This window comes from Lonchura striata, chromosome Z, assembly GCF_046129695.1.
Source record: "Lonchura striata isolate bLonStr1 chromosome Z, bLonStr1.mat, whole genome shotgun sequence".
Lineage (NCBI taxonomy): Eukaryota > Metazoa > Chordata > Aves > Passeriformes > Estrildidae > Lonchura > Lonchura striata.
In genome coordinates, this window is record NC_134642.1 from 68,385,074 (window position 1) to 68,411,796 (window position 26,723).

Sequence of the window (26,723 nt, forward strand, 5' to 3'; positions counted from 1 at the left end):
CCTGTATTCCAGTCAAACTTCTTTTATTTGAGAGAAAGGACACACCAAAAAGACAAGTGTTCTGATGATTCTTGACTTCTTGTTTCACCACCTGTTCATTCAGAAATAACATGGATTACCTTTTTAAATATTTTTTATTCCTCCAGTTTTGAAGAATCCTTCCCATTTATGAATCTGGAAAACTTTCTCAATCTTTGGGTCGGGTTTCAGCCCATACATTTTCCCTAATGAAGCATGTGAGACTTTGCCAGGTCTAATGATTAGCAACTGAACTATGCAGAAGTTGAGAAGGTTTGTGTGAGCCAGCTGATATATTCAGGATGGGTCAGGCTTTCAATTTTAAACTACAAAATAGCTCTGGTACCATTGTAAAAAATTACTATTTTTTCCATCATTTTTTTAGCCTGATAATTGCACTGGAGACCATTTACACGTGGATATCACACTATTTTTCAGATTCTTCCTGCAGACCCAGACTCGCAATCTTCATGTATTCACATGGTTTTGGTGAAGCTGTTTTCACAAACACTGCAAAATCAGTCTCCTCATGCCTACCATCTCCTATTATTTCTAGGTAGTTTTTGGTCTTTTTTCTTTTTCTTCATAAACAGAGTTCCATAAAACAAAATATTTGGCATTCCAAATATTAGAATCACTACTAAGCACTGCCTTCACTTTCAAAATGTGTGTTCTTGGATGCTCAGGTGTTTATGTCAGCATTTAGGAGGATCTAAGATAACAGTCTTCCTAAACTACAGATTGAGCAGCAGTGATGTGCCTATACCAGTCAAAGCCTCCTGACTATAATCTTTATTTCAAATAAGAATAATGAGACAGTTATATATATAATGAGACTAATTATAATGAGACACTTCTGTGAAGGTATTTTCCATGTCTACTTTCTGACTGTACACAGATCTAATGTTCTGGCAGCTGTACAGAGCTCTCTGAAAAATGTTGCCCTTGCTTCTATCTTATACTTCCTATGACTGGATGAGCTCCCTTAAAGCATGCTGGTGTTTATCTCCAGCTAAAAAATGTTTGTGTGTCTTCAACTGTATTTCATCTGTAAAATTCTGCATGTCATGCTTTATTCCCTTCACCTTTATTCCCTTGAGTATTTGCTCCCTTATCTTGTAAAGTTTGTCAAATTCTATAAGTTGTTGGTGAGGAAGTGGGAAGGAGATGCCTTGTTCAAAATCAGTGAACAAGTTATTTAAAGCTGTTTCTATCATTTCTAGCTTACTTCTTCACCTGAGGCACCACACATTCTTTAACTGAATAACTTGATTTCTGCCTCCTCCAAGTTCCTCAGTATGTCATTACTTCCCACTACTTGCTCTCTCCCCAGACATCCTTGCAACCTCCCTGTGCGATATTCAGGTTTCAGTGGACTTAGAGTCATCAGAGTGTATGTGATTCAGAAGGTCCATACTGACTCAAGCACTGTGCTCTTTCTTTCTTGCGAGCTGTCAGTCTCCTGTGAAAAGAGTCTAGAGGGGCATGGACATCCTTCACCACATGCACACAGGATGTAAACTGTGGAATCATCTGGATTGCATATTTCGACTTTCAATTATCAAATTAATCCCCAACAAATTTTATCAAATTCCTGTCTGTTTTCTGTTACATCTTTGGTATTATACTCTGTGACAATAAGTTCCACAGTTTTGTGATAAAGACAAATACTGTGAAATTCAGGTGCTTGAGTAGTTTCCATTTAACTGTTAGTTTAACTATTCTTCCTTTCTCCTCCCACACAAACAATTTGAAAACTTTCACATTTTAAAAAATATAATTCCAAAGCATTATCACCATCATTTTATGTGTCATCTAAACAAGACTTTTTTAAATCCTCCAGTGTACAAATTACATGGAAAAAAACTATTTCTTGATGTTAAATACTTAGGAAAAAATATTTTAAATTTTTTGAGCAATTGAGGAAAAGGGAAAAATCCAAAGATAATAATATAATGTTTTGGAGGACACATCTGTTTCCCTGTACTCTGATTGAAGCATCTGATTCAATTGTTATTATCCCTGTGGTTGAGAGAAGTTGTAACAGTGGTTTTATGGAAATACCTGTCTGTGTGGCAATCCCACACACTTCAAGAAGTTCCACATGTAAGATCCAGGTTCCCATGACACCAACACAAACCAGCAGCTTCCAAGAGTTAGTTTGAAAATGAAAAATTTATGTAGGAGACAAACAGTGAGGCATAGGAAACAATTAAATAGTAACTCTTTTTATTGCATGTTTAACAATAATATCTGCCATACCTCCTGCTCTCAACAATTGGAATAAATCCATTATACATAACCTGTCTGAAAAGAAGAACAGAGAAGAAGAATACTGCCTGGTGATGGATGCATGAGAACAGAAGATAGGTGAAATTGTCTTCGCAGGCCTTGACAGTGGCAAGACAGCCAAAAACTGCATGAAATCACAGTATAGAAAATTTACCTTGGGCATAGATAGTTTTTATAGAATTCTAGGCTTAATTTCTACACAGTTCTAGGTTTCAGCTATGTCCTATAATATGCCGATTTTCTTAGCTGTTAGAAATTATTTTTATGTTGTAGAGATCTGTAAAATTTGTCTGCCTTTTTTGATCTGTTCAGCTTTGTACAGTGCCAAATTGTCAGAAATCTTGCATAAGGACAGGAATTTCTCTGCTCGCTCTAAGGAGCCTCCACTGTAGTGTCACTGATAGGACACTTCTTCACATTAAGGAATTGACTGACTCCAAACCATTTATTCATATATATATATATGTTTATATTGTTTGGTCATCCTCTGAATCTGAATTTGTACTTCATGAAGTTGATTTTGCCATTGACTCCAGGGAGAACAAGACCAAATTTTGATTCCATTTTCCCTGTAATCTCTTTGGTCTTTTCAGCCTCCTCTCACACTGTCCCATCAAATCTTCCTAAACTTTTCATTATTTTCACCACAGCCTTGTTGCAATTAACTATAACTAGAATTTTTTTTTAAAATCTCATTTTTATCTTATGAGAGTTCAGTAATCCAAGCTCAACTGGTTCTTTGGAGCTAGTATCATTTTGTTTTTATTTATATCTCTGTCTGAGCCTCTTCAAAAGAGATTCTGAGCTTTAATTATCATTTTAAAGAAGAAAAAGTTGGGTGCAGAAGAGTCATATGATTGATCCGAAGTTTCTGTGCAAACCAGCAAATCAAATTGAAAGAAATTCACTGTATCACAATTTTTCTATTGTTTTAGAAACAGGACTGTTTCTTGCATCTTTACACACACACTTTTCTAATAAAATTCACAAGTAACACACATACTAAATCAACTAAGTTAATTTACAATTATGTATTAATTAAACTGACCTCTGAGAATGGACTCTTTTTCCTGCCACCAAGTAAGCATATTTTCCCTTGTGGCAGCAAGGAATTGTGACAGAAGAAAACTGTCTTCTAACTTCAGTTTACATAAAAATATAAAGGACTGTATTACAATTTTCTGTACACAAAGCTTTTAGCTTTTGACTGAAAACATGTCTTCCGTCTTGAAATTTAGAAAATATATATAATATCGACTTGGGACAGAATATTATGAAGTATTTGAATTGTAGTGGAATAATTTTTCTTATCACCAGCTACAGAGTCAGTCAATTAATTGACTACCAGCAGGTCCAATCGTGCCAAATCCCTGTGTATTAATGGATTTGGAGTAAAGGGCCAGGGATCACAGAAATTCAGAAAGAATGTCTTCTTTCCTACCCCCTCAGTGATTAGTGTGGATTTAGCACCTAGGAAAATATACTGAGCTTTACACCAGTTTGTCTCAAAGGGTAGCATGGCACAAAATATGGGCAAAAAATTCCTGGCTATTTTGAATGGAATGTTATTTACAGGAGAATTATGCAGCTTATTGAAGGTTTTATTCTGTACTTTTGCTCCCAAATAGAGTTAGTAGAGCAAAAGATGTAATAATCAGTATCCTCTTGGCAGTTCTGCCTACAGCTGTCTTCATGATGACAATTGCCACCTGATAAATCTGTGGATGATAGCACCAAATTGGGTACCAGTGCTAGCATCAGCCATAGGATGCAACAAGTGGGAGCACAAAGCACAAGCCCTGGGAAATTGGGCTACGAGGTATGTGATAAATCTACTTCGTATACGAATTTTAAAATATGCATGTAACTAAATATTTTTTGAATCAAAGCCCAGTTATTCAGTATGGTCCAGTATCAGATCATGTCACAGATCCATTGACTTGGTCTCCATCCAGCGCTTGAGGCAACAATGTTTGAGCACTGTAACAGATAACCATTGGCTTGATTTCTCCTAAAAGGTATTTGCTCCAGCTACAATTCCTTAAATTTATGTGTATGTGAATTACTATCACCAATATTTCAGTCATATGTCTAAATTTTAAAAAAGTAAGCCAAAGAAACAAACAGCCTATACCAACCAATGTGTGTAATGTGTGTTCATTCTTTCCAGGACCAATGGAGAGGTGGTTTTCCCGCCTGTTTCTGCAATGGTGACTGGAAGCCTACCCATCTGAAATCTATCTTCTACATCTTGTATTGAAAGACCTCTTCCTTGAAAAATAAAGAATCCTTATCTACTATGCAAACCCTTATTCAGAATATTTGCTCTAATTTTTTTTGAAGCATGTCCTTCACCAAGAATAAAATTCATTGAGCTAGAGACTAAGAGGCAAAGTATGACAAGGAAAACAAAGAGTAGGAATTACAGACAAAAAAGTTTGCCCATTAGGATGCTGTCTGGAAAGGATCCTATTTCTGTACCTCCCATACGGAGAGTTTGTTCATTAAACAGTTTTGGAATTACCATAACATAAGCATGAAATTGGCTCCAAGCTTCTCATCACTGCACATGAAGGAACTTATGGGCAAAAATAAAAGCAAAATAGTAGTCTCATTAGGAAAATATAGCATAAAGCAGTTTTAACTACAAAACTCAGATGAATATAACTTCAGCTGAAACTTTGGCATCAGTTTTAGGATCATGAAGTTTGGGTTTAAGCACAGAATGGAAAAGAAAAAATTGCTAATTATGAGAGACTTATAAAACACAGATAGAGAGACAGGTTCTTGGTCCACCAAAAATCACATTTGTCTCCTTACATTATAGTTTTTCAGCTTATTTTTGTTTGTTGATTAGCTCTGCATGGTTAGCTGCAACAAAGGTATAAAAACTGCACAAGGGAAGGAGGAGAGGAAAGGAGCAGCACAATGATAAAGGCAGTTTTGTGGAAGACAATAAACCTTTATTTGTAAGTCTTAGAGTAGGAAGAAATGCAGTAAATAACTGGGAAGGGAAATGTAATTACTAGTTAGAGAAAAAATTCAAAGGGATTCTAAATACTTCAAATGCATTCCCAAGCTATTTCTATGTAAGCTGCCTTTAACCTCACCATGTTTTAGTTGTAGTGTCTTCCCATAACCATCCCCCCATAAACCTGCATCATCCAACTTGGTTCTACCTTCCTGCAACTCAAGCCTGTAAGTTATTTTTCTACAATTTTTTCAGTTTAGGGAGGACAAATCTCTCTGCTCTTTGGCACCAGAATTTTCAGCTGGGGAACATTGTGACTGTATCTTTCTAGAATCTTCACTTCTAGAGTCTGATCAGCCTCTTTTGGATTTCTTCATGGATCATGTTCCCCTGACCATGTTCTTGCTCCTCTCCTCTGGACCTCCTCCAAAGGCCCTCAGTCACGTAGTGCCTGAAATGAGACAAAGAATGACAGCAAAAGCTCTGTTAATCCTGAGTGGAAAAATGGCTCCATTGGAGGGATCATAGTTGTTTAAATCAATGAATCCCTCTCTGAAACTGAGGGATATTTTAGGTTCACTCATTGCAGTTCATGTAAGCAAATGCAAAGACTGAATATAGGAAACATTTATATGCATGTATATGTTCTGCCTGATGTGCAACATACAGCTGCTCTGTTTTATGTCTGAACTAAGGGGAGAAAACATAATAGTTCTATTCTCAGCAAGCAAAATGACACAGTGGGATTTTTTACCTGACAAATAGGAATTTACTGAAATTTTTTTTGTCAGACTTTTAAAAAGTCTAATTAATGTTACCAACACAAAAACTCAGTATATTTGCATGAACTTTTCCAAATCTGAATAGAACCACTAGTCCATAAAACAGTTCCATGGAGACCAGTTTAAAACTGAAAGTAAATGTAAAGCAGCAGAGTCCTCTATCACTGCTGCCTGTTAACCTTTCCGTCTGCTTTCTTTTGTCATCTATGTATTATTTAGATCATCTTTCCTATGGATTTCTGAAAAGTTTTGTGACTTCTGCCTCCTTAAAGAGTTGTTGCTCCATGATTTTCCCTCACATGTTGTGACCCACTCAAATTCTAAAAAGTTATTATTTAGTCAAATTTTGTGGTTTCCCAATTTCTATGAAAACCTTTCCTAAGCTGATTGCCTATCCTTTTTGTGCAGAGGTGGGGTTGTGGGTAAGGGGAAGACTGGGGAGGGCTGGGAAGTACCACATAACAGCTGTCACTTCATATATCAAACTGCATTCATTTTAGTAGAGTAATATTGTCACTGTCACATCATTAGAGAGTGTAAATTTAAAATTAAAGCACAAAAACTAATACTGGCCCAATCACCTTGAAATAAAGCTTTCTTGAACTAAGCACAATTCTAGCAGTACAGTTGTGCCTGCTTAACTCACTTTAGAAGGTACTGAGTCCGGTTAAAATACTTTCACCTAAATTCAAATTAAGGTTCTCGCTACTGGAGAACTTGGAAGTGTGTATCCATCCCACATCAGGATAGCACTCAATTATAAGTATATGCTAGAGTCTGAGTTTGCACTGCTTTATCAACAGGGTGGTTAACTCGTGCTGTTGTTTTAACTGAGGTTGAGTCCTTGCCTTTGCTTCACAAAATAATAATGATAATTAGAAATAATAATGAGAATATAGAGGCTAAAACAAAGCCCATGGACTTTTTGTAGCAATTTTTCTCTTGACATCTCTGCCTTGATAGTCCTTTATGCACCAAAATATTGTCCAAAAAGGTAGAAAGATAGTGACAACTGATAAACAATTTTTCCAAATGTTAATTTTCTTATTTCCAATATACATGTGCTATCATTCCAGCTATTATCAAATATGTTATTTTCCAGCATTAGGTGTTAAAAGTGGGAATAGTTAAAGGAAGCACTCTTGTTTATATAACAAAAGTTATAGAAAGTTCCAAAGGGCAGATATAATCAATGAGGGACTGATGTTAGAAAACAATGAGGTCTGTGGCTTCTCTTGAAGTTGAACTCACAGTATTGCAATATATATATTTTTAACATCCTCTGAGATTCAGGAAAAGTTTTACAAGTATTCAACTGAAAATTATTTCCCAGAGAATGGAAAACAAAGTAGTATACTTGTTCCCACTATGAAATGAGAATTTTTCTCTATTCATCTTGTGTATATCTGATATGTGAGGATGTGTCTGAACATGAGCCATAAAATTCTTGGTCTTTACTAGGCAAAGAAATTGGATCTCCTGAAGGATTATTATTTTCTTTTACTTTGGGCTTTCCCCCCCCCCCCTTATTCTTAGCTGACATGACAAAAGAAATGTATATCATACCCAATAGTCAAAAAGAGAGGAAGAAAGTTTAAAATGTTCTTGTGGACTGGGTTTGCTGCTCATCTCGAGCGGGTAAGTTCTTCCACATTCACAGACTAATTATTCCTGCACTTTCTAGCCCTTAGCTGGATGTCAGTCTCTCCTAATGACTGAGATCTCAACATACAATCCAAGCTTGGTTGATCCTTGGCTTCCTTCACCATTAACCCATTCAGTTTCATGAAATGGTGGTGACTTTGAAATGTGTACCACTGATCTTCAGGGCTATGGGTGAGCTCAGCAAATTCAATGCTCTTGACAGCCTGTTATAATCAAAAACTTGAAACCAAGTCTTGTCAACGAATTGAAATGTCTGTAAATTGCTGCCTAACAATTTATAAATAGATAGACGGATGAACAACTGATATGTTCCGGCCCTCCAGTAAAACATTGTTTTGCCTTAATTTATTTACACCCTACTTTTGAGACTTCTCTTGATGAACATCATCACAGAAAGAAATTAAATTTAATTTTTTGGTAGAAGAGAAAATAAAAAATTACTTTGAGCATCTCAAAACACAGAGGCTTGAAATTTTATATCTGCAAGGTATGGCTGGTACTTGTGCAGTGCTTAATCCAGTCAAAATAAGATGATCTCCTGAAAGTTTATTACCACTAAATGTTCTTTAAGGGTTATGAGGTTTATTACATTAAGAGGCAGAAGAGGTGGAGATTAAATAAGGTATACAGTCTCCTGAGTCTCTGGAGTTGAAGGGAAATGCCCTCATCCCATCAGCCACCACTGGCAAAATACACCCACACAGAAAAAGAGTTTTTTTCTTCTTGAGGTAAATACAGATGAAGTTTTGTCTTCACTGTTCAAAATGTGTGAGATTTTATATCTAAAAGCTAGACAAGCTCAATACCTGACTGAAATAACCTTAAAGAAGGTTACATATTGAGGGCTGAATTCAGGATGCTCTGTGAAAGTACATCTGTTTTATATGAGACACACAATCTGTCTCATTCCAACCTGCATTTCTGGGTCACTTGAGACATTTAAACTGCACTTATAATTAACAGCTATTTTTAAACAACGAAAAATAGAGCACTGGTAAGGTACAAAAGCATTAAAATTGCCCCAGTTTTTCTTTTCAATAGGACACACCACTGCAATATGCTTCAAGATCAAAGAGAGCTCAGGAAAAAGAGACAGGCTGATCAGTGGGGATAAATTGTTCCCATTATGATGGTATAAGAATAGGGTTCTTTCAATTGAAACAATTTAATAACCACATTCATTACATTCGTGTCCACTTGGTTTTATCTGAACAGTTTTTGCATAACTGGGGAGCAAGTTCAATTGAGCTTATTCTCTAGAAATTAAGATGTGTGGGATTTGACATTCAGAAATTAAGCACTAATAGTCAGCAAAGCAGTTGTCTTGAGATTCCCCCTGGATATAGCTGGATCTGCCTACCACTAATTATGTCAAATGCAAATGTATTCTCTAAAAGACACACCAAAAATTTAATTAGCTCATTTCCAGACAGCTAAGGTTATACTAGAGTAATGACAGGTATCAGAGCACAATCTTTTCCATGTTTATATCACCACTTTCATAAAAGCAAAAGATGGAAAGTTGCAAAATTGCTATTTGTAAATTTTTTTCCACCATCAACAGCAGAAGCAGTTTTAAGGACAAGAGTTTTACAATCCTAAGCAAAGCAACAGACCAGTATCTCCACAGTGACATTTTCAGCTATATTTTTATAAGAAAGAAGAGAGTCATTGATAAATTTCCCTCTTCCTCTAGTGTATCGACTTAGCAGACACCTATGTTTCAGCAAGAAGAAACAGCAGACACCATGGTGGAGGAAGTTTGAATTTGCCTGTTCTCAACTGCATGGTGTGCAAAGCATGGGGTGAAGTGCTGTGTGACTTGAAATACAGTGTGGATGTAAAGGACAAATCTGCACAAAAACTCCTGAGAAGAACCAGAGATTGCAAACCATGTATAAAGCCCACCATACCCATTTCTGCCTGCTAGTCTTGCATCTGATGAGAGGAACATAGGCAGGAGCATTTAAAAGACATTTCCGAATGCACATGGGATCCTTCCTTGTTTTCTTGTCACTGCCAAACCAGCGAAGAGTAAAGGACTGTTGAAGCATTCATTGGGTGGCAACTGCATAATAGCAGCATTTCTTCCCCTTCCCTCTGCCTCCTTCTTTTTATCAGAAGACAAAGTGTAAAAACTGTGAAGTTATTCTTGCCTCAGTGAAAGTTTTTAAATGGATGGCTTTTCTATAAGCAACGATTCTTCTCCTACTTAGCTATTTCACAAAATGGCATTTGCAGTATAAAGCCATACATGGATCTAATATTGAGGAAAGAGTATAGACTTGTACAAATCACTGGAAAGATAAATATGCCATATAGATCAATAAATAAACCTAATTCCAAAAAAATCAAGCTCCAGCATTCCAGGCCAATTAAGATGTTATTTACTGCTTACATGATTGCTAGTTTGATGTTCTCCTTATTCATTTTTACACTATAGGCATTTGTTTTGTTGAAAGATATATAACTGATTTGTAAATAGAAAATAGATTTTATGTCTCATAAAACTGTTAATCCATGCTCCATATTAAATATATGCTGTACTATTTTTTTGCACTTAGACACAGCTCTAATATAATTAAAATAAAGTATGCTAGCTTTATTTTTTAAGTCATTTCCTAGCACAGAGCTCAAACAGTGCAACTGCAGCATGAAATGTGGTTATAATAGCCTGAACCACATTTCCTGAAACTAAAACATGGGAGATAATAGTGTGAAGGTACAAATTAAATGCAAATAAAACAGATTTGCCATTGTTGCTAATCCCTGGATTATATTTCAGTGAAAAAATTAGCTGTAATATTTAACTTCTTTGTAATTGTAATCATTGACATATTAGTTCCATTTTCAGAGTTGGTATAGGAATTATTGCATGGGACTTTGAGAAAGACGCACATTCACCTTTTACATCCTGAGTGAACCTATTCTGTGGTAAACAATATTTAACAATATCTAGCATCTAACACAGAGACAATTAGAATACCAGCTGTGATTTTTAAAAAGGGTTATTCAGTAATGGATACTCATTTGGTTGCTACCCCTTGACTTTTTAGATGTATACTATCTTCTGCACTGTCTTAAATTCAACAGAAGATACAGTAGTAAAACTGCCATTTTAAAATTAATTTATCATTTTATAAACTTAATAAGAGCATATATATATATAAATCTAGCAAAATTTAATATATTAATCAAGTTTATAAATTAGTATAAAGCCAGAATATATTTATTTAAGAGGCTACATGAAGCATTCATATCATTTTAACAAAATAAATGTAAAATAAGTCAGGCAAATGGATGCACACTTTATACATATGCAGCACTACAGTGTTGTGTATAACATCAAAATGTTTAAGAAAATTAGTCCTATTTCTTTGAGAGGTCATTTAGAACAACTTACATTAATAAGTACTTACAGCATCACAGAACCATGTGGTGTGATAAATTTGTAGCATATCTTGCATCTGTGAGTAGTTAAATGTACAGCTGTAGTATATACCCAAGACAACTGGGCAGGTCACTTTTAAGACAGTCCTGTGTCACAGATCTCTGTACTACCATTTGAAGGGGCAGTTTTTTCTCTATTTTTGAAAGGCCTACTTTTTTGCCTTTCAAATGCAATTACGCCAAAAAACAGGGCAATTACACAGGGCTGACCCCACTCCAGGACTGCCCCATGTATGTCCAATCCAATCCAATCACCCAAAAGCAGTTGATGGCAGAGGAAGGTTTGTACCAGGCATCATTGCATCTCGGAGAAGTTTCCCTAACATTTGTCTGCACATTTTGTGTTAACTGCAGTGTTTATCTTTTCCCAAGTTCCATCTTCCATGTTCTCAACGTAGACTCCAATGCTGCTGCTTCTTTTTTTCCTTCTTCTTCTTCTTCTGTCTTCTTCTCATCCGCCTCTTCATTCTGTAATGTAGAATCCACTGCGCTTTTTTTTGGTATTTTTATAAGGTGTTTTCAAGAAGTTCCAACAGCCTGTTGTGGTAGGTTGTATTCATGAACTTTTTTTTATTGAGTGGTAATCACAAATAATTTCTGCTGTCTGTGATTGGTGCAGCTGCTTACAGAAGTATGGAGAATTATATATCCATTTACCTCATCCTTTTAAAAGTAAGCAGATCACCATGCCTATGATTTAGCAAGATTATTTGTGAATTCAAGCTTAATCTTGCATTCTACAGCAACTGATAGCATGAGGCTGAAACTAGTCTTTTTGTTTAACCATGCTTGACTTGGCTGAAGAGAGGAAGAGAAAGTAAAGTGACCATGGGCAAAATGACTGATTTAGAAATTATTCAGAAACAAATGGGAGTATACCTGGAAATTTGCATTGATATTAATAAGTCAATAGGATAGGAAAGAACCTGCCACATGTGTCATTTGAATATACCTGATCACTGTGAGATACGGTGCAGAGTTTCTTGCTCTGCTGTTAGATTCACAATCCCTTCCATTCCCTTAGAAAATCGGCTGCAATTAACTAATGAGTTCAAACTTACTTGGATATGTGCATAGTCTTTCCATGACCAAAAAAAGCTCTGTTTCTTGGAAGCCGGGGTAAAAAAAAAACAACAAAGGCTAATCTTGCTGTAATGTCTTAATTTTTGTATACATCTGTGGGTGTAATAGAAGTCGGCTGCATGTCCAGCTCTTACAGAGATTAGTATATCAATCAGACTTAAAAGTCTGTGAATGAAATTTTGGACTCATGGCAAATAACTCTATCATCATGTCCCAAAAGGTCAGGGAAATCCAGCCTAAGTCACCCAGCTTTATATAAAAGACTAGCTGAAAGAAAATGTTTGATTTTTTAATGCAATTTTTCCACTTTTTCTTCATCATGTTTTACTTCTCCCTATCAAAGGTCAGAATTATTTAAAACAAAGCTTGTTGATATTATTAGTCATGGTACCACACTGATGTGGGCTTGTATCTCATTATCCTGATACATAGCTCCACTTAATGTGAAGGATTTTGGCATTTAGATTGTCACCAATTTAGGGACAGAAACTGTGAATATAAATGTCTTCTTCACTACACAGTATCAGCTTTGTTGCATGTGTTCAGATTTGGGTTATTTCTTTATGATATTTAATGTTTTAAAATAATTAGACAACTTATCTACCTAAGCCTAAATTATGGTGTCTCAATAATTCTGCTTGTCATTAACATTATTCTTTTAATTCAGTCATGGTGTTGCAAAACATTCACAAACCTTCTCTGAAGGGGAAAAGGCTTAACAAGAACAACAGCTTCCCTAGAGAGGTAGAGCACACTTATGCAGCTTTCTACTGACCATGCCCCCTGACTGGCATTCTTTATAATGGAAGTGTTTTTCTGGGAATAGAACAGAAAACAGCTAGCCCAGCAGTGCAGAGGAATATGTACCAAAAGAATGGCTGTTCCTATAGATACAGGATTCAAATAATAATATTATCTCATATTTTAGAGCTTTGAGATATCCAAACTTCAGTAGACTTCAGTGTGGGCTGAAGGATAGCCAAGCTAGTTCTCAGTAAAATAATTAATGAACCAGGTGCTTCCCACCCACAGCTCATTTGTAGGGACTTTGCCCCACACAGGCATGCAGGAAGGAATAGTCAAACATTGTCTGCATCCCAGCTTAGACCCTTTCAAGTCTGTATATCTCCAAGACCTATTAGAGTGTCCTGTAAATTAGATGTGCATGTTACATGCAGAGGCAAAACAAGTCCTTTTAGAAAATAGAAAAATGGAGCAAGTCCTGGGCAAGTTGAACCTGTATGAACAAATGAAAACTAAGTGAAGCAAACATCAAGTCTTTGACACACAAAAAATCAGCTACAGACTTTTCATTTGCTACAAATAAATCTATCATACCTAAAACTCATCTTTTTTCTTTTTTTTTTTTTTTTTTGGTTGCTTTACATAGATGTTTCCCCAAAAGCAAGAGACCCTCACTCCAGAACAAAAAATGTCTGTGCATGGTCAAAAAATATTTCCTTCCATTTTGGTCAACATTATGTATAAATAATCAGGTCACAAAGAAATATTGCTGCCATACCAGTTAAACTAATGGGGAAAACATTACAGTAATTAACTGTGCAAAAATACACGACTGCAGTCAAGCCACCTCCTATCCACTTAAGAATTTTCCTCTTACATATCTCCTCAGCACACAGCAGAAGAGGTCTTACACATCCTTTTTTTCATTTCAGGCCTCCTGCTGTTGCTTTTGATTGATGATACAGCTCTGAATTTCCTATAAAAACTCTCTTAAGGCCAAGAAGCAGAAGGAAGTGGAGTTTGTAAAGAGAAGTCATATCCTATAAATATGGGAGGACTGTGAAGAGTATCCTAATGGCCTGTTTCTACCTTTTTCCAGCAGACCTTTAGTGCTCCTGCTGCAGCATCTACTGGTTGACCGTGCAGAAAGCTAACAACTAAGTGTGAATGTGTACAATCATAAAGTGTCACTGGAATTAAGTTCAGCTCATTCTTTTGTTCCTTCCATTGTTTTGCCTGTGTGATCAGTCTTACAAAATTCACTTCTGGTCTGTTGCTCCTTGGTTTTCTCTCTAGACCCGAATACAATTTTTTTTTATACAGTGGGTTCTTTCAAAGTTTCACCATCCAAAATTTTTAGTACCTGGGAAGCTGATGGCTTTCATCTCTCTGTACCTTTCAGAAGTACAACCGCTCATACTAATTTTACATTTTTTGAATGTAGTTAAGTTTAAATGTAGTTAAATGTAGTTAAGTTTTCCACTGATTATAACATAAATTTGAGCATATTTTTAAAACCCTCTCCTTTTTCTCCTGCTTTATGTGTTTTGATATACCAAGGCATTAAGCAGAGTGCTAAGGAGCATGAAACTACTCCAATAAAGATTTCAGTCATAAAAAAGCCCACTGCTTTAGCCAGCTCTGCAAGTGACTGCTTAAAACTTAATAAGTACAGACAGTGCCCAAATATCTGACATCTTACAAAACTGAGCTGTAGCTCAGCTACTAGGAAAGTGTCCATTAGCTCACTTAGTATAGTTGCTCAATCATAGGTTTTCCAGTCTGGATGTCATACTACATGCATTTCTGTCTCGGTAGATTCTGAGACAGCTTCTTTGGCACTACTACTGTAGTACTGCCTACAGTGATTGTGAAAAGCTTATACCCTCAGGAAAGGTTATACCTTTTCTCTGAGAGGGCACCAAGACCACAAATTATTGTCTAGGTGTCTTGTGCATGAAAGTTACCGGGTGTCTGTTAAAAGATCGCAAGGTGTGATGGTGTTAGTCTCTGTCTTAGAATGAGTATAAAAACTCTGAAGAGTCAATTTTTTTCTGGCTGACACATAATACTGAGGTTTTTAATGGAACTAGATAAAACTGATCCCAGAATCACAGAATATATTGAGTTGTAAGGGACCATCAGGCTCATCAAGTCCAGCTTCTGGCCCTGCACAAAACCATTCCCCAGTGTCACACCATGTGCCCAAGAGGATTGTCCTTCTTGAACTTTGTGAGGCCTCTTGAACTCTGTTAGGCGTAGTGATGTGAACACTTCCCTGAGGACCCTGTTCCAGTCCCCAGTCATCTTCTGGGTGAAGAACTTTTTTATAATATCCAACTTAAACCTCCTCTGACACAACTTCAGACTATTTCCTGGGTCCTGCCCCAGGTCATCATAGAGAAGAGATCAGTTCCTGCTGCTCCTCTTTCCCTGACACAGTTGTAGACCAAGATTAGGTCTCCCCTCAGTCTCCTCTTCTCCAGGCTGAACAGACACAGTGACCTCAGCTGCTCCTCATACAGCTTCCCCTCAAAACCCTTTACGATATTTGTTGTCCTACTGAAGAAATAACACCAGGTAAAACCTTGCATATGTGTTGCCTCTATCTGTGTGCACCTGCATTCTGTGCCTACTGTAGCTCTCATGGTACCATAATATAATTTTTCTCTTACCACTGCTCATTTTAGGCAGGAATGGTAACCAATTTGCATCGTAAACATGGAGTTCACTCCATTAGGTGGTTTAAGATAAGATTGATTCATGTAAATGCTACAGTGTTTTTACCATTGTGAACTCCAGGTATTAGTAATTCTGGTTCATTAGTTGTTACAGTTAAAATATATCTATTAAGTTAAAATTCATAAAATTTCTCCATTTCACAGCAGTTCAGAACAAATTTTATTTTTATGAGCTCTTTTGATCAATTTAAGACTTATTTTCAATATAGTATTTTGTACATGCCACTGGATAAGAAACTTGTTAAGTATAAGAAAAATGTGCTACAAGAGAAATGCAAATCTGCATAAGCCTCATTGTGATTTAACCCTTTTAGAGCTGATAATAACATAAAGGGCTTGACTCTTTTTTTGCTGTGCAAATGTACATAGATTGTAGACAGACTGAATCCCTCAGTTATACTACAGCCTCGACAAAAATGCATTCAGTTAATCTAACAATGTAGTATCATCACCTCAAAAAAGTATTCAGTTCTTTAAAAATTAAAGGGAAAATAAATATAGTGCAGTAAAATTGTTGAGTAGAGGAATCTATCTGGACATTTCACAAAACATTTCATTATGTTGATAATTCCCAGAAGTGCTCTCAAGAGTGCTTTAAGCTGAGGATTACTGCACTGGATCTGATGGACTTTTTTTGTAGCCCCTTTAAAAGGCAGTGAACCGTTTTTCTATTTTATTTAAATAATGCCCCTTAAAATGGATTTTTAGAGGTATAATAACTCCTTAAGAGTCAGTTATGCTAAACAGTTTCTCTTGATAGAAATGTTGTAAAACTCGTTAACTGCACAATTTCAGATGCTGGCTTGGTGAGCACTAACTGACATGTGAATGGCCAGAGTTTGTAAAATAAATTGAAATAGTTGTTGTATCACACAGCTAGCAATGCACAAGCTGTAAGCCACAAGGGGCTCAAACCTGACAGAAAATTACTTCAAGATGAATGAAAAGTGCTTGTTTGTCTTTATTAGTTTTTAGAGAACAATGAAAATGTTGAATTGTTTACAGAAAGGTTGATTAAATGTGGTCAGTAGGGCCATGTCCCTACTGCTAACTGTTAGCCTTCCCAGCATCCAGCCTCTTCCCTCTACCCCATGCATCTTCTTATAGACTATAATGGTCACACATCTGTGTGTGAAATGTGCTCATTTTGACATTCCTCTGCTGCTCTGAGCTGTTGAGGCCTTTGTTAGGTAAAACACTCTTGTCAAGCCTAACAAGCAGCTCATGCAATTTGCTGGACACTGCCACAGAGAATAGCCTTGCTATGAATTGCTTCAGCATCTAACAATGCTTGGTTCAATATTGAAATACATATGCATTTCTTTTCTTTCTTCAGCTCTGAAACTTTCAATATTTTGAAGAAATATATATTTTTCATTTTAAAAAATCTGAAATGGGTGTGACATCACAGAACACTGTTTTATTCTTTCATTATATTATGATGGGAGGGGGAAAAGAGACTAGTTGTCCTTTTCTGGGCTAAATTCACTTTCTATGTGGTACTAAGGGCACAAAGAGGAGATGCATCATGCCACAACATATTCTAGCAGATTATCTGGTCTGCTTTCAAAGCAATTCAAATTAAGGCCACTTTAGAAGAAGTGGTATTTGCACAAGATGGCAACAGAAAATGTCCCTTTGAGGCAGTGACTTTTAAAAACAACTTAAAGATCAGGTCCATTTAGCAGCAATCAAGACAGTAAAAAACCACTGTGAATTTTACTATGGCTGTTGGACACAATTGTCTTCCTTTTTTTTTCCCCTTCCCATCCTATTCCATGGCCTTCATCCCTTCCCCCTCTTCCCCAGAAGAAAAATCAACCACTACTGTGCAAGGGTTTGAATGCTATTTGTGGCAATCTGTCACTTTGCATAGTGTTCCACCCTGATGTGAAAGCAGGATTTTCTTTTATTTTTTCTATCTGTAGAACATGCTTTTCCAGGCCTATTATGCATATAAACAATGGTGTATGTAATTACCTTTCTGGGGTGGCAATTATTTCTCAGCATAAAAGCTGAAGATAAGGCAATCCATCCTGCTACCCCCCACATCCAAATAAAGGATATCCTAAATATCAAACAAACAAAAATAAAATTATTTTATAATGACATCAAGGCTGCTTATGTCAGCCTGGAAAGGGACAGATACTATCACTGTGGCTTCTAAATGTTAGTATGATTTTTTTTTCCAGGCAATAATTGCTTTACATTTTGTTTCAGATTGAGTAATTTCAACCCTTGCCTAGAAGCCAGTTTTTGCACCCCACCTCCTTATACCGAAAACTTTTGCACTTTTGCTAGGGCGGATTTCCTTGGCAATCCTGTGGGTAAGAAAATACCATACCTGTCATGTCAAAGCTGTTGGAGGGTGCGAAATGCTGACTTTCATGTCTTGCTTCAAGCTGTGGGAGGTTATGCAGGGTGGTGAGTTGAGAGAGTGAGGGATGAAGAACTTGTCTTTCCTTTTCCCCATTGTGTGTCCACCTTGCAGTGTATGGTTGCAGTCCTCAGTGCTACCTTCAGTTGGGTGTCTATGGAGAGTTCTGTCCTACTTTCACTATATCTGACAATTTAATTTAAGGTTTCCACTATTGTTATTAACTCAAGGTTTCCACTATTGCAATAAAACAAGGGCCTGATACTACCAAGCTATATGATTAAGTTTGTGATAAAACCTTAATAAAAGCTGAAAAAACCCTCTAAACACATTGAGCAAGGATGCTCCCATGCCTAGGTTTCTCTTCAGAGACCCTCTGATGCTTCTTCCTTCCTCCAGTGAGAGCCATGCATGGATAGAGCTGATATATGTAGCAATGCCCCATCAGCAGCTAGAAGCTGCCCCTCATGTAATTGTCATACAGCAAAATATCAGCACAAATACTGCCCACCTATATGTTTACAAAAAACAGCCTAGATACCTTTTATATCTGGAGAAGTGGAGGGTATGATACCAATGCTACAATGAAAGCAGCATGTGTCTCTTCCTCTTTATTGGTGTAAATCAAATATGCAAAATTCAAAATCAGTTCATCAGCAACAACATCTTCTTATATTTATAAAACTTTGTCTTGTGTCCTTTCTTAATTAAGTTTAAGGGAGGACTTTTCTGAGCCTTTAATACACACTTAATGCTCAGAAATTAGGGCCAAACTGAAGTGGATTTGTGTACATTTCTTTTGTGCCTGATAATGTCGTTGTCAGTGTGCCTAGCGAGGTATTCCTAATGTAGATACTACTAAATGAAAGGTGTTTTAATGATTAGTCCTTCATTCTCTTCTACACCATATGCACTGGGAGCCTGGCTGTGCTCTTTTTGAGTTGCATGCTTCTACAAACTAAAGAATGAAGGGAGGAGTAGGGCCAAGAAGAAGCATACACAAAACAAACTCAAAATATTATTAGTGTCTGCCTGCTTATCTCCTATATACAGACCTTTTTATTACTCACAATATGGCACACACCCTATTTTTCTATATATCAGGCAGAAAAGAATATCAGGCACAGAAAGAAGGAAGTAGAAGAAAAGGTTAAAAATTTCCTTTCTTTCCAGTCTCCTCTCCAATCCTTAGCTGAAAGGACAGTGAGAAGCAAACATACATAGTTACGCACATTCTTCAGGCAAGGGACATCACCAGCATATCAATTGAATTGAATGATGTAATTGAATTGAATGATGTAAGCAGCTTTCCCACATTTCTATCTGCTGGTGATGTCAACAGAGGGAAATAGAAATTAGTAGTTGTCATCTGATTTTGTCAGCCTGGTAGTGGATATAAGAGAAATTAAAATCTCCTGCAAAATGGAATTCAGCTTTGCTGGGGAACACAATCACAGCTTTAAAACTTTTTTTTTTCTTTCAATAGATGTGAACAGAAATAACAAGAGCCAGACCAGAGGAAATACTAATTATGCCGCCAGGATCTGTGTCTAACTCTCTTCCTTGTGAGATTGAGTAGGTGGTTTTGGAGTTGCCCCAAGTGCTGATTCCATCACTGCTTTGACTGTTAATAAGTTTTCTCCACAAGGAAACATTTTCCCTTGATGAAAGTTCTTAGGCCCATGTTCACATTTGCATATGTGCAAATATTTTGATAAGGTATGAGCTAAGATGTGTTAATTGAAAGGAGAAAGAGTGTACTGTGAGATGATGGCATCACAGGTGGTGGTGGTGGTACCATAAGCTGGTGTTTCTTGCCAGCTATCTTCTTGTACAGATTTCCTTTTCTATACCTCCTTTCCTAAGAGATCTCAAAACACTTTGCATAAGTTAGTATTTCTACAATTATTTTGTAATGGAAAATTACTATAATTGTTTTAAGGTGAAATACAGTGAAATACAGAAAAGAAATTAATGTCATTAGCAAGAATAACAAAACGTTGTTACTAAAACTGAAAATAGAACAACAGATCCAGACTGTGACTAAGCAGATCCCTTCCTTTTCTGTTTCACACTGTTGTAGGTAAGGACTAATACCCAAAATTAGCAAGTTATACTCTTCCTATGCATTTAATCAGGATCAAGAAACAGCTGTGAAGCCATCCTTCTTTGAAAAAAGATGTAAAAAATACTAAATTTGTTCTGTCTTTTCTGACTACAAACTTTGGTCAGAAAGAGAAATTACAAGTTCAAAGCGATAGGAGAGCTTCTGGGTCTGAGATCTTTTTAAGAGAAAAATAATGTGTTTGGGAGCTTTATATGCAATATATAACATTGTTAATTTTCCTGTGTGAGGATGTGATGACTTCATCGCCCCTCATCTACTCCCTAAAACTGGGACTGGGCCACATTTTTTTAAATTGTGATGTTCTTTTCCCAGTTACATTAGATTTATTAACTTTAGTCTGGTTGATAGAGCAAATATTGTTTCTCATCTGTTTTCACAGTTTTAACCTCCAGAAAACAACACAGGCAGTAACAGTACCTTTCCATAAGGCACCAAGACTTCTACTAGGAGCCCCTAATAAGCACAGCCACCTCGCCACTTTTATTTCAATTCAAAGCATGTCCAATTCAGCAGTCATGGAATTCAATCTTACCCATTCAGATGATGGGCTTTGACATACTACATAAATCTGTAATTAAAGGGAGGATGTGTTATAGTCGCTACAGGATGTTGCAGCTTTCCTCATTGCTTACTACTGATGGGGTAAAGCAGCACAAGCAGAGAGAAGATGAAAGTAAGCTACTTTGGGCTTAAAAAGAGTGTCAGTATCAGGCCAACAGTTCAAATGTTCAATGTAAATAATGTTTATTTGGCTTTTCAGTTGTAAGACTAGTTAGTGGAAAGATACCAAACCTGCATGTAAAACAAACTCAGCTTTTACAGAGAAATGCCACAAACATAAAAAGTGACCTCTGTTTCCCAATACAGTGATACTTAAAAATGTAAACCTTTGACCTCTGTAAACACTATTTCTGTTTCCTTTTGCCTATGACCTGCAGGTGGTTTATGTCTTACCATGGCTCTTTGATTCCAATACTCTGATCTACAATTACTTATGCAGCAATTTAAACCAAATTTCAATATTGGCTACTAGGTTGAATTCACACTAGTTGACAGCTATGTCAGATTCCAGCTCTCTGTCATTTTCTGATTCCATTAAGAATGAAATATTATGACTTAAGAAAAAGGAAAAAAATATCCAAAGAGTGATCATAGTGAGTCAATTATACTTTTGTTGCATGGTCCTCTAAGTTCACATTAAACTTGTATTGCTCATAGCACTTGAAGAGGAACATTTCTATTAAAAATTAAAGCAGGTGAAGAGTATCTACAGTGCATAAGATAATTCTTTTTCTCGCAATCTGATGGCAGATCACAGCTTTACACACTGCATTGTCCATCTGCATAGATCATGTTTCCCTCCTTGAATGATTTCACCATTATTGCTAAATCAACATTAAATAGCCTTTTTTGGGCTGAGCCTTCACCTCTTTTTGCAGGAAAGCTTTGGACTGAATCCCAAAGGTTACTTAGTCCCAGTATCCAGCCAGCTGCAAGGACGGTGCTGGGAGCAACCTCTTTGGTGATGACATATGGTGATTCTTTCCTTCATGTGCAAGGCCAGCCCAGGCTAGGTCAAGCTCAGAACAACATACATATGCATATAAGCATACAGGTACAGTTGGAGTGACATAAGTGATGAATTTTTCCTCTAGGATTCAGCATCACTGCTAATTTGTCCTTAACAGGACAATGAAAAATCTCCAGTCAGTTTCCTTCATTGTAATCTCCTAGACACAGAGATGTCTTGATGTGTTGATCCAGTATTTGTACAGTACTGAGCACAGACGGATGCTGTCCTCTAGCTGCTGCACAGTGTCCCACTTCAAATATTCAAAGTAGTGCATAAACACCACATACTGAGCTTGCCAGTATTGTGGAAAGCAACTGCTGACAATTGGCCTACCAGTCGAAAATTAAAAACCTTTTCCACTGGTAGCTTTAATTTCTGCTCTGGGGAATAGGCAGGTAAAAGCTTGACTTCGTCACTAGTTTGTCTCCCTGCAATGTTTTGTAGCTTTCTTTTGTAGCACAGATACTTATGACCATCAGAAAGGGTGAGCTGGTAAGGTGTATTTGTATCTTCTGCTCTTGAAGTCATTTTATGCCCTGCCCCAGAAGTACCTTCAAAGCGAACATCCTTTTGCCTCTACTTTACACCCCTCTTGATGAATGTTCTCAAGTGTGGTCTGAACAATTTCTCTGATATTTTCTTCTGATCACTTCCATTTTGATTAAATGTAGGATTAAAAATGAAAACTGTTTGGGCTGATGATGATTAGTGTATGGAAAGTATCTCATATTCCTTCAGCAACATTGCTGAAGGTGAGAATGATATGTCACAATCTTATGTACAGCTGCTTGACAGGTAGCTAGGAAAAATACTCTAAAATTCTGATATCACTCGTAAGGAGAAATAATTGATTCTGTCAGATTTGAAAAGTGCTCTGATTTCCCTTCTATCTGGGCATTTACTTAGGGATTTTCCACATTATTCAGGTGTCACTAATCTTATCTGAAAACTAGATTCATTGTTCTGTGTCTGGAATTATGTTGATAATGTAAAAGAATTCAAACTGAACTGAATTGTTGCACATTGAATGGTGGGTGGCTGATATATGGACAGGTCTACTTTCCTGAATTTTTAGATTACAGTTCTGCTACCATTGGGCCAAATGCCACTTTCAATTTTGGAAATCCTAGTGTGAAAGACTGTACAACTCTGATATTTTTCAAAGACATTCTGTATTAAAATTTTCCCTGTTCCCAGAAAATAGCAACTTCCTTCTCATGAGAAAGCTCAGGCCTTCATGGCCTCTCATCATGCCAGACATTAAGAAAAATACACCAATATGTTGGTAATATACAAAAATACCAATATATACCGTTGCAATGAAAATATACCAATACACCAATGGAAGCACATTGTTTGTGACGTTTTAAAGATGGTATAACGTATTGATCTGAAGTAGTCCATATAGTACCAGCCAAAGAAAGATACAGAAGAATTTTTTTTTATTTGAGCAGACAGTCTTGTGAGGTATACTGAATGCTAAGGTTTATTGTGGAAAGAAACAGCACCAAAACTGTGAAGAAAGCAAACACAACAATTATTAACTCACTTGTCTGTCAGAAAATTTTCCTGTCTCACCCATCCTTTTTTATCTTCCTAAAAATGTACTCGCTGTCTTCTTGGCCCGCAGATGCCATTTTCAGTTTCAAAGGCAGGTTTGGAGTCTCTTTCAGGTACTGAAGCTTTGTCTAATATTACCACGAGAGCAGGCTAAACCACTTGACAGATTCTGCTTTGCCATTCCCCATTAGGCTTCAAGCCTTTCTGCCCTTTTCATCCATTCCTCATCAGGAGGCTCAGGATCCTGCTGACACCAGAAGCCGTGAAGACAGATCCTGTGGCAAAGCAGAAATGAGGGCTTTACAAAGACAAAAAAAACCTTAATTTTATATAATAACTGTTCATAATTGGGCTTCTGTCACTTTAAATTTTAATGGTAGTAATAATGCTGGAACTTTAATGTACAGCTTTCAATGGCTTCACACTTTATCTTTCAATTACTCTTTTTAACTTAGTAGAGCATATGCACCATTACATTGATTTCACTGTCCAAATATAAAATTATGCTGGTGTATGCCATCCAGAGCTCCTCCTGTCTCCAGTGCCAGCAACTGGACAGACATACGAAAAGGAATTGCTCCCAAAAAATCCTGGTAGCCCCATGCAAAAAAAATTGCACATTTCTGGCACAGATACAGCTTTCAACCCACCCTGTGAGTGGCCTGGGTGATGCTCCTGCAGATACAGACTGTAAGAGCAGGCAGCCCTGGGAGAAGCAAGGCAGCCCTGTTAGTGATCATTATTCTGAATATTACTGCAGTGACTGTTGAGGTTGCCATTGAAAAGAGGTGCTGGTGCAGCCAGAGACAGAAAGCCATCTTGTAGTTTGGAAGCAGACAGAAAGTGGGCAAGTATTTTCCTTCCAAGAGAGCAAAACTATATACACAGAGACCCAAAAAGATATGGGGAAAAAATTTGGAGGAGAGAAAAATTCAGATGTGTCACATTCTGATGTGATTTATGGACTTTGTCATTGTTGTTACTGCAAGCTCTGTTTTACTATTAAACCTGGCACTGTGGTGCCCAGTCTCTTTATCTGTAGCTCCAGTCCTGAACCTAGAGACAAGCACAAAGCTGGCAAGAAAAATGTTCAGTTCCATGAGACTTAAAAATACACTTTTAAACTCAAGAACAGTGAAAGGTCTCTGAAACAATTGCTGTAAAACAGGTTTTGTGAGTAACCTGTTTTGAAAATGAATGGGATTTCTGGCAAGGAAGAAGAAAATTTTGCACTGGTTGTGCCCTACACTGATGGGAGCTAGAAGTGGTTGAGCCTGAAGTTCACAATAAGCAGGTGATAACAAGGCAACACTTCATCCTTCCATTAACTTTCTCTGGATAACTGGAAATCTGCACACAAAAGCTTAAACCAAGCTTAGACTACACTTCATGTTTATTCCTGCTTCTAGCCATGATGAAAAGCATGAGGATGGAGGCCACATAAACTACTCTGTTTGTGCAGTTCAGACCTATTTGAATAATCCAGGCTTTCATTTTAAACAAATTAAGTGCAAGGCATTTTATGGCTATGAAGAAATCTCCCTGAGGTGTGAGTCAAGTGTGGATAAAAGCAAAGTCCATGGCAGATTGAGTGGGAAATGGCAGTGCAGAGGAATGAACGCTCCATAATGTGAACAGAAGTGCAAGAGATGGGAAATTTTTCACATTTTATTAAATCAGACTTTTACAGTAGTTATTGAAAGCAAAAAACACTGAATTATATTTAGATAATAGTTCCATAAATAATGTGTGTTTTCACAGCAGTTGCAAAGCCTGAAATTTATGTGCTAATTACAGACCCCAAATCATCTCTGCACAGATTTGCAATTAAAACTGAAATATTTTCACATACAATGTAAGCCCTGTATTCATAGCAACAGCTAAGAGACATGCTGGTTATAGTTTGCTCCGTAAATATGAATATTTTATGTTTGAACACAATTGTTTTGCTATTGTTGTCCTTACATTTGGTATATTAAAAACTGGGAGAGTTTAAAGCTGAGTACCACATTGTGTATTGTTATTATTTTATAAAAAATATTCTGTGTACAGTAGTGTATACACTGCAACCATCTAAGGGAAAGATGATTATTGAAATACATAGAGAAAGAAAAATTTCTGCAAATGGTTATCTTCTTAATAAATATTGTAAAAATCCATACTTTTAAAACCCTGTAGTGACAGCAAAGTGCAGGAAGAATGCAAAATTACAGAGAACATTGAATTATTCAGTAGCTTGTTATGTGATTAGATCTGATTGGCCCACATTGAGATGCTGCCCATAAAAATGATTTCCCATGGTAGTATTGGTTCTGGGGTGGGAGACTTAAGATGTCCATAAAATGGGAGAACAAGGCTTACTGGAAATAATAATATCATGGCTGTGCAGAATGATTGATGATCTTTAAAAAGGTCCAGATTGGTTTCATCTTTCTTCAGATTTTATCACTCACTCTTTCTTAGTCATGTGCAGTCACTAAGGCAAAGAGAGGTAACAAGTGTTTGATGTATGGTACTTGAGCCAATTTTGTCAGAACTGTATTTATTTTAAACTGCTTTTGTATTTGATACTCACAAGATGTAGATGTTCATTATTTTCTAATCCAGCTGATAAGAACAGACAGTTCTGAGGCTGGATTAAGAGGTAAACCAAGCTTGTGTTAGAGCAACAATGCCAAAAAATCACAGTAAAAATTAAAGAGATCCTCTTTTCTTGCACTGGGACCATTTCCATTACTGATTAAATGGATATAGAGCTTCAGAGGACTGACATCTTACTGGGAGAACTTCCTATCCTTTATTATTTACAGTACACACATACATTTCAGAACGCTGCTTAAGCTTTTTTGAATTAGCTGTTTCAAGTCACTTTACCCTTCACAATCTGTAGAACCATTTAAGCTTATTTTATGTCAGAAGAAATTTTAGATTAAGAGGGGAAAAAATACTTAATTTAACCAGTTGGGGGGAAAGGGTCATTTTCACTTGTTTCTGAAAGCCTACACACCTCCTCAAATACAACAAATCAAGCCATATATCTTAATCACTTTTTGGAACTGTCTTTATCAATAACTTATTCAAACAGATTGCAGATGAGCTGAAAGGTACTTGGCATATTTCCAATGGGATAAGGAAGTGAATAAAACAGTTGATGAAGTAGCAATGTATCAGAGTCAAGCTCATTTGAAAAACTTTCTATTATCTCCATTTATTTTTACTGGAAAAATAAAAGAAATCATCAGGACATTAGGCTTCTGAAACACATCACTGATACATACACATCTGGTTTTATGTATAAGTACAGTTGCAAGACTGGATGCATACCTGTGCCATACAGTT

At 36.8% G+C, this 26,723-nt stretch overlaps 1 protein-coding gene across 1 annotated transcript in view; it reads right to left on the reverse strand.

Moving 5' to 3' along the window:
* Positions 1 to 18,719: 18,719 nt before the first annotated feature.
* Positions 18,720 to 26,723, reverse strand: part of LOC116184592 (uncharacterized) — a 69,311-nt gene continuing 61,307 nt past the window's right edge. The window contains exon 5 of the mRNA XM_077790426.1: positions 18,720 to 23,659. Within this exon, the coding sequence (XP_077646552.1) occupies positions 23,598 to 23,659 (62 nt within the window). The 3' untranslated portion in view covers positions 18,720 to 23,597. The remainder of the gene's footprint in view (positions 23,660 to 26,723) is intronic.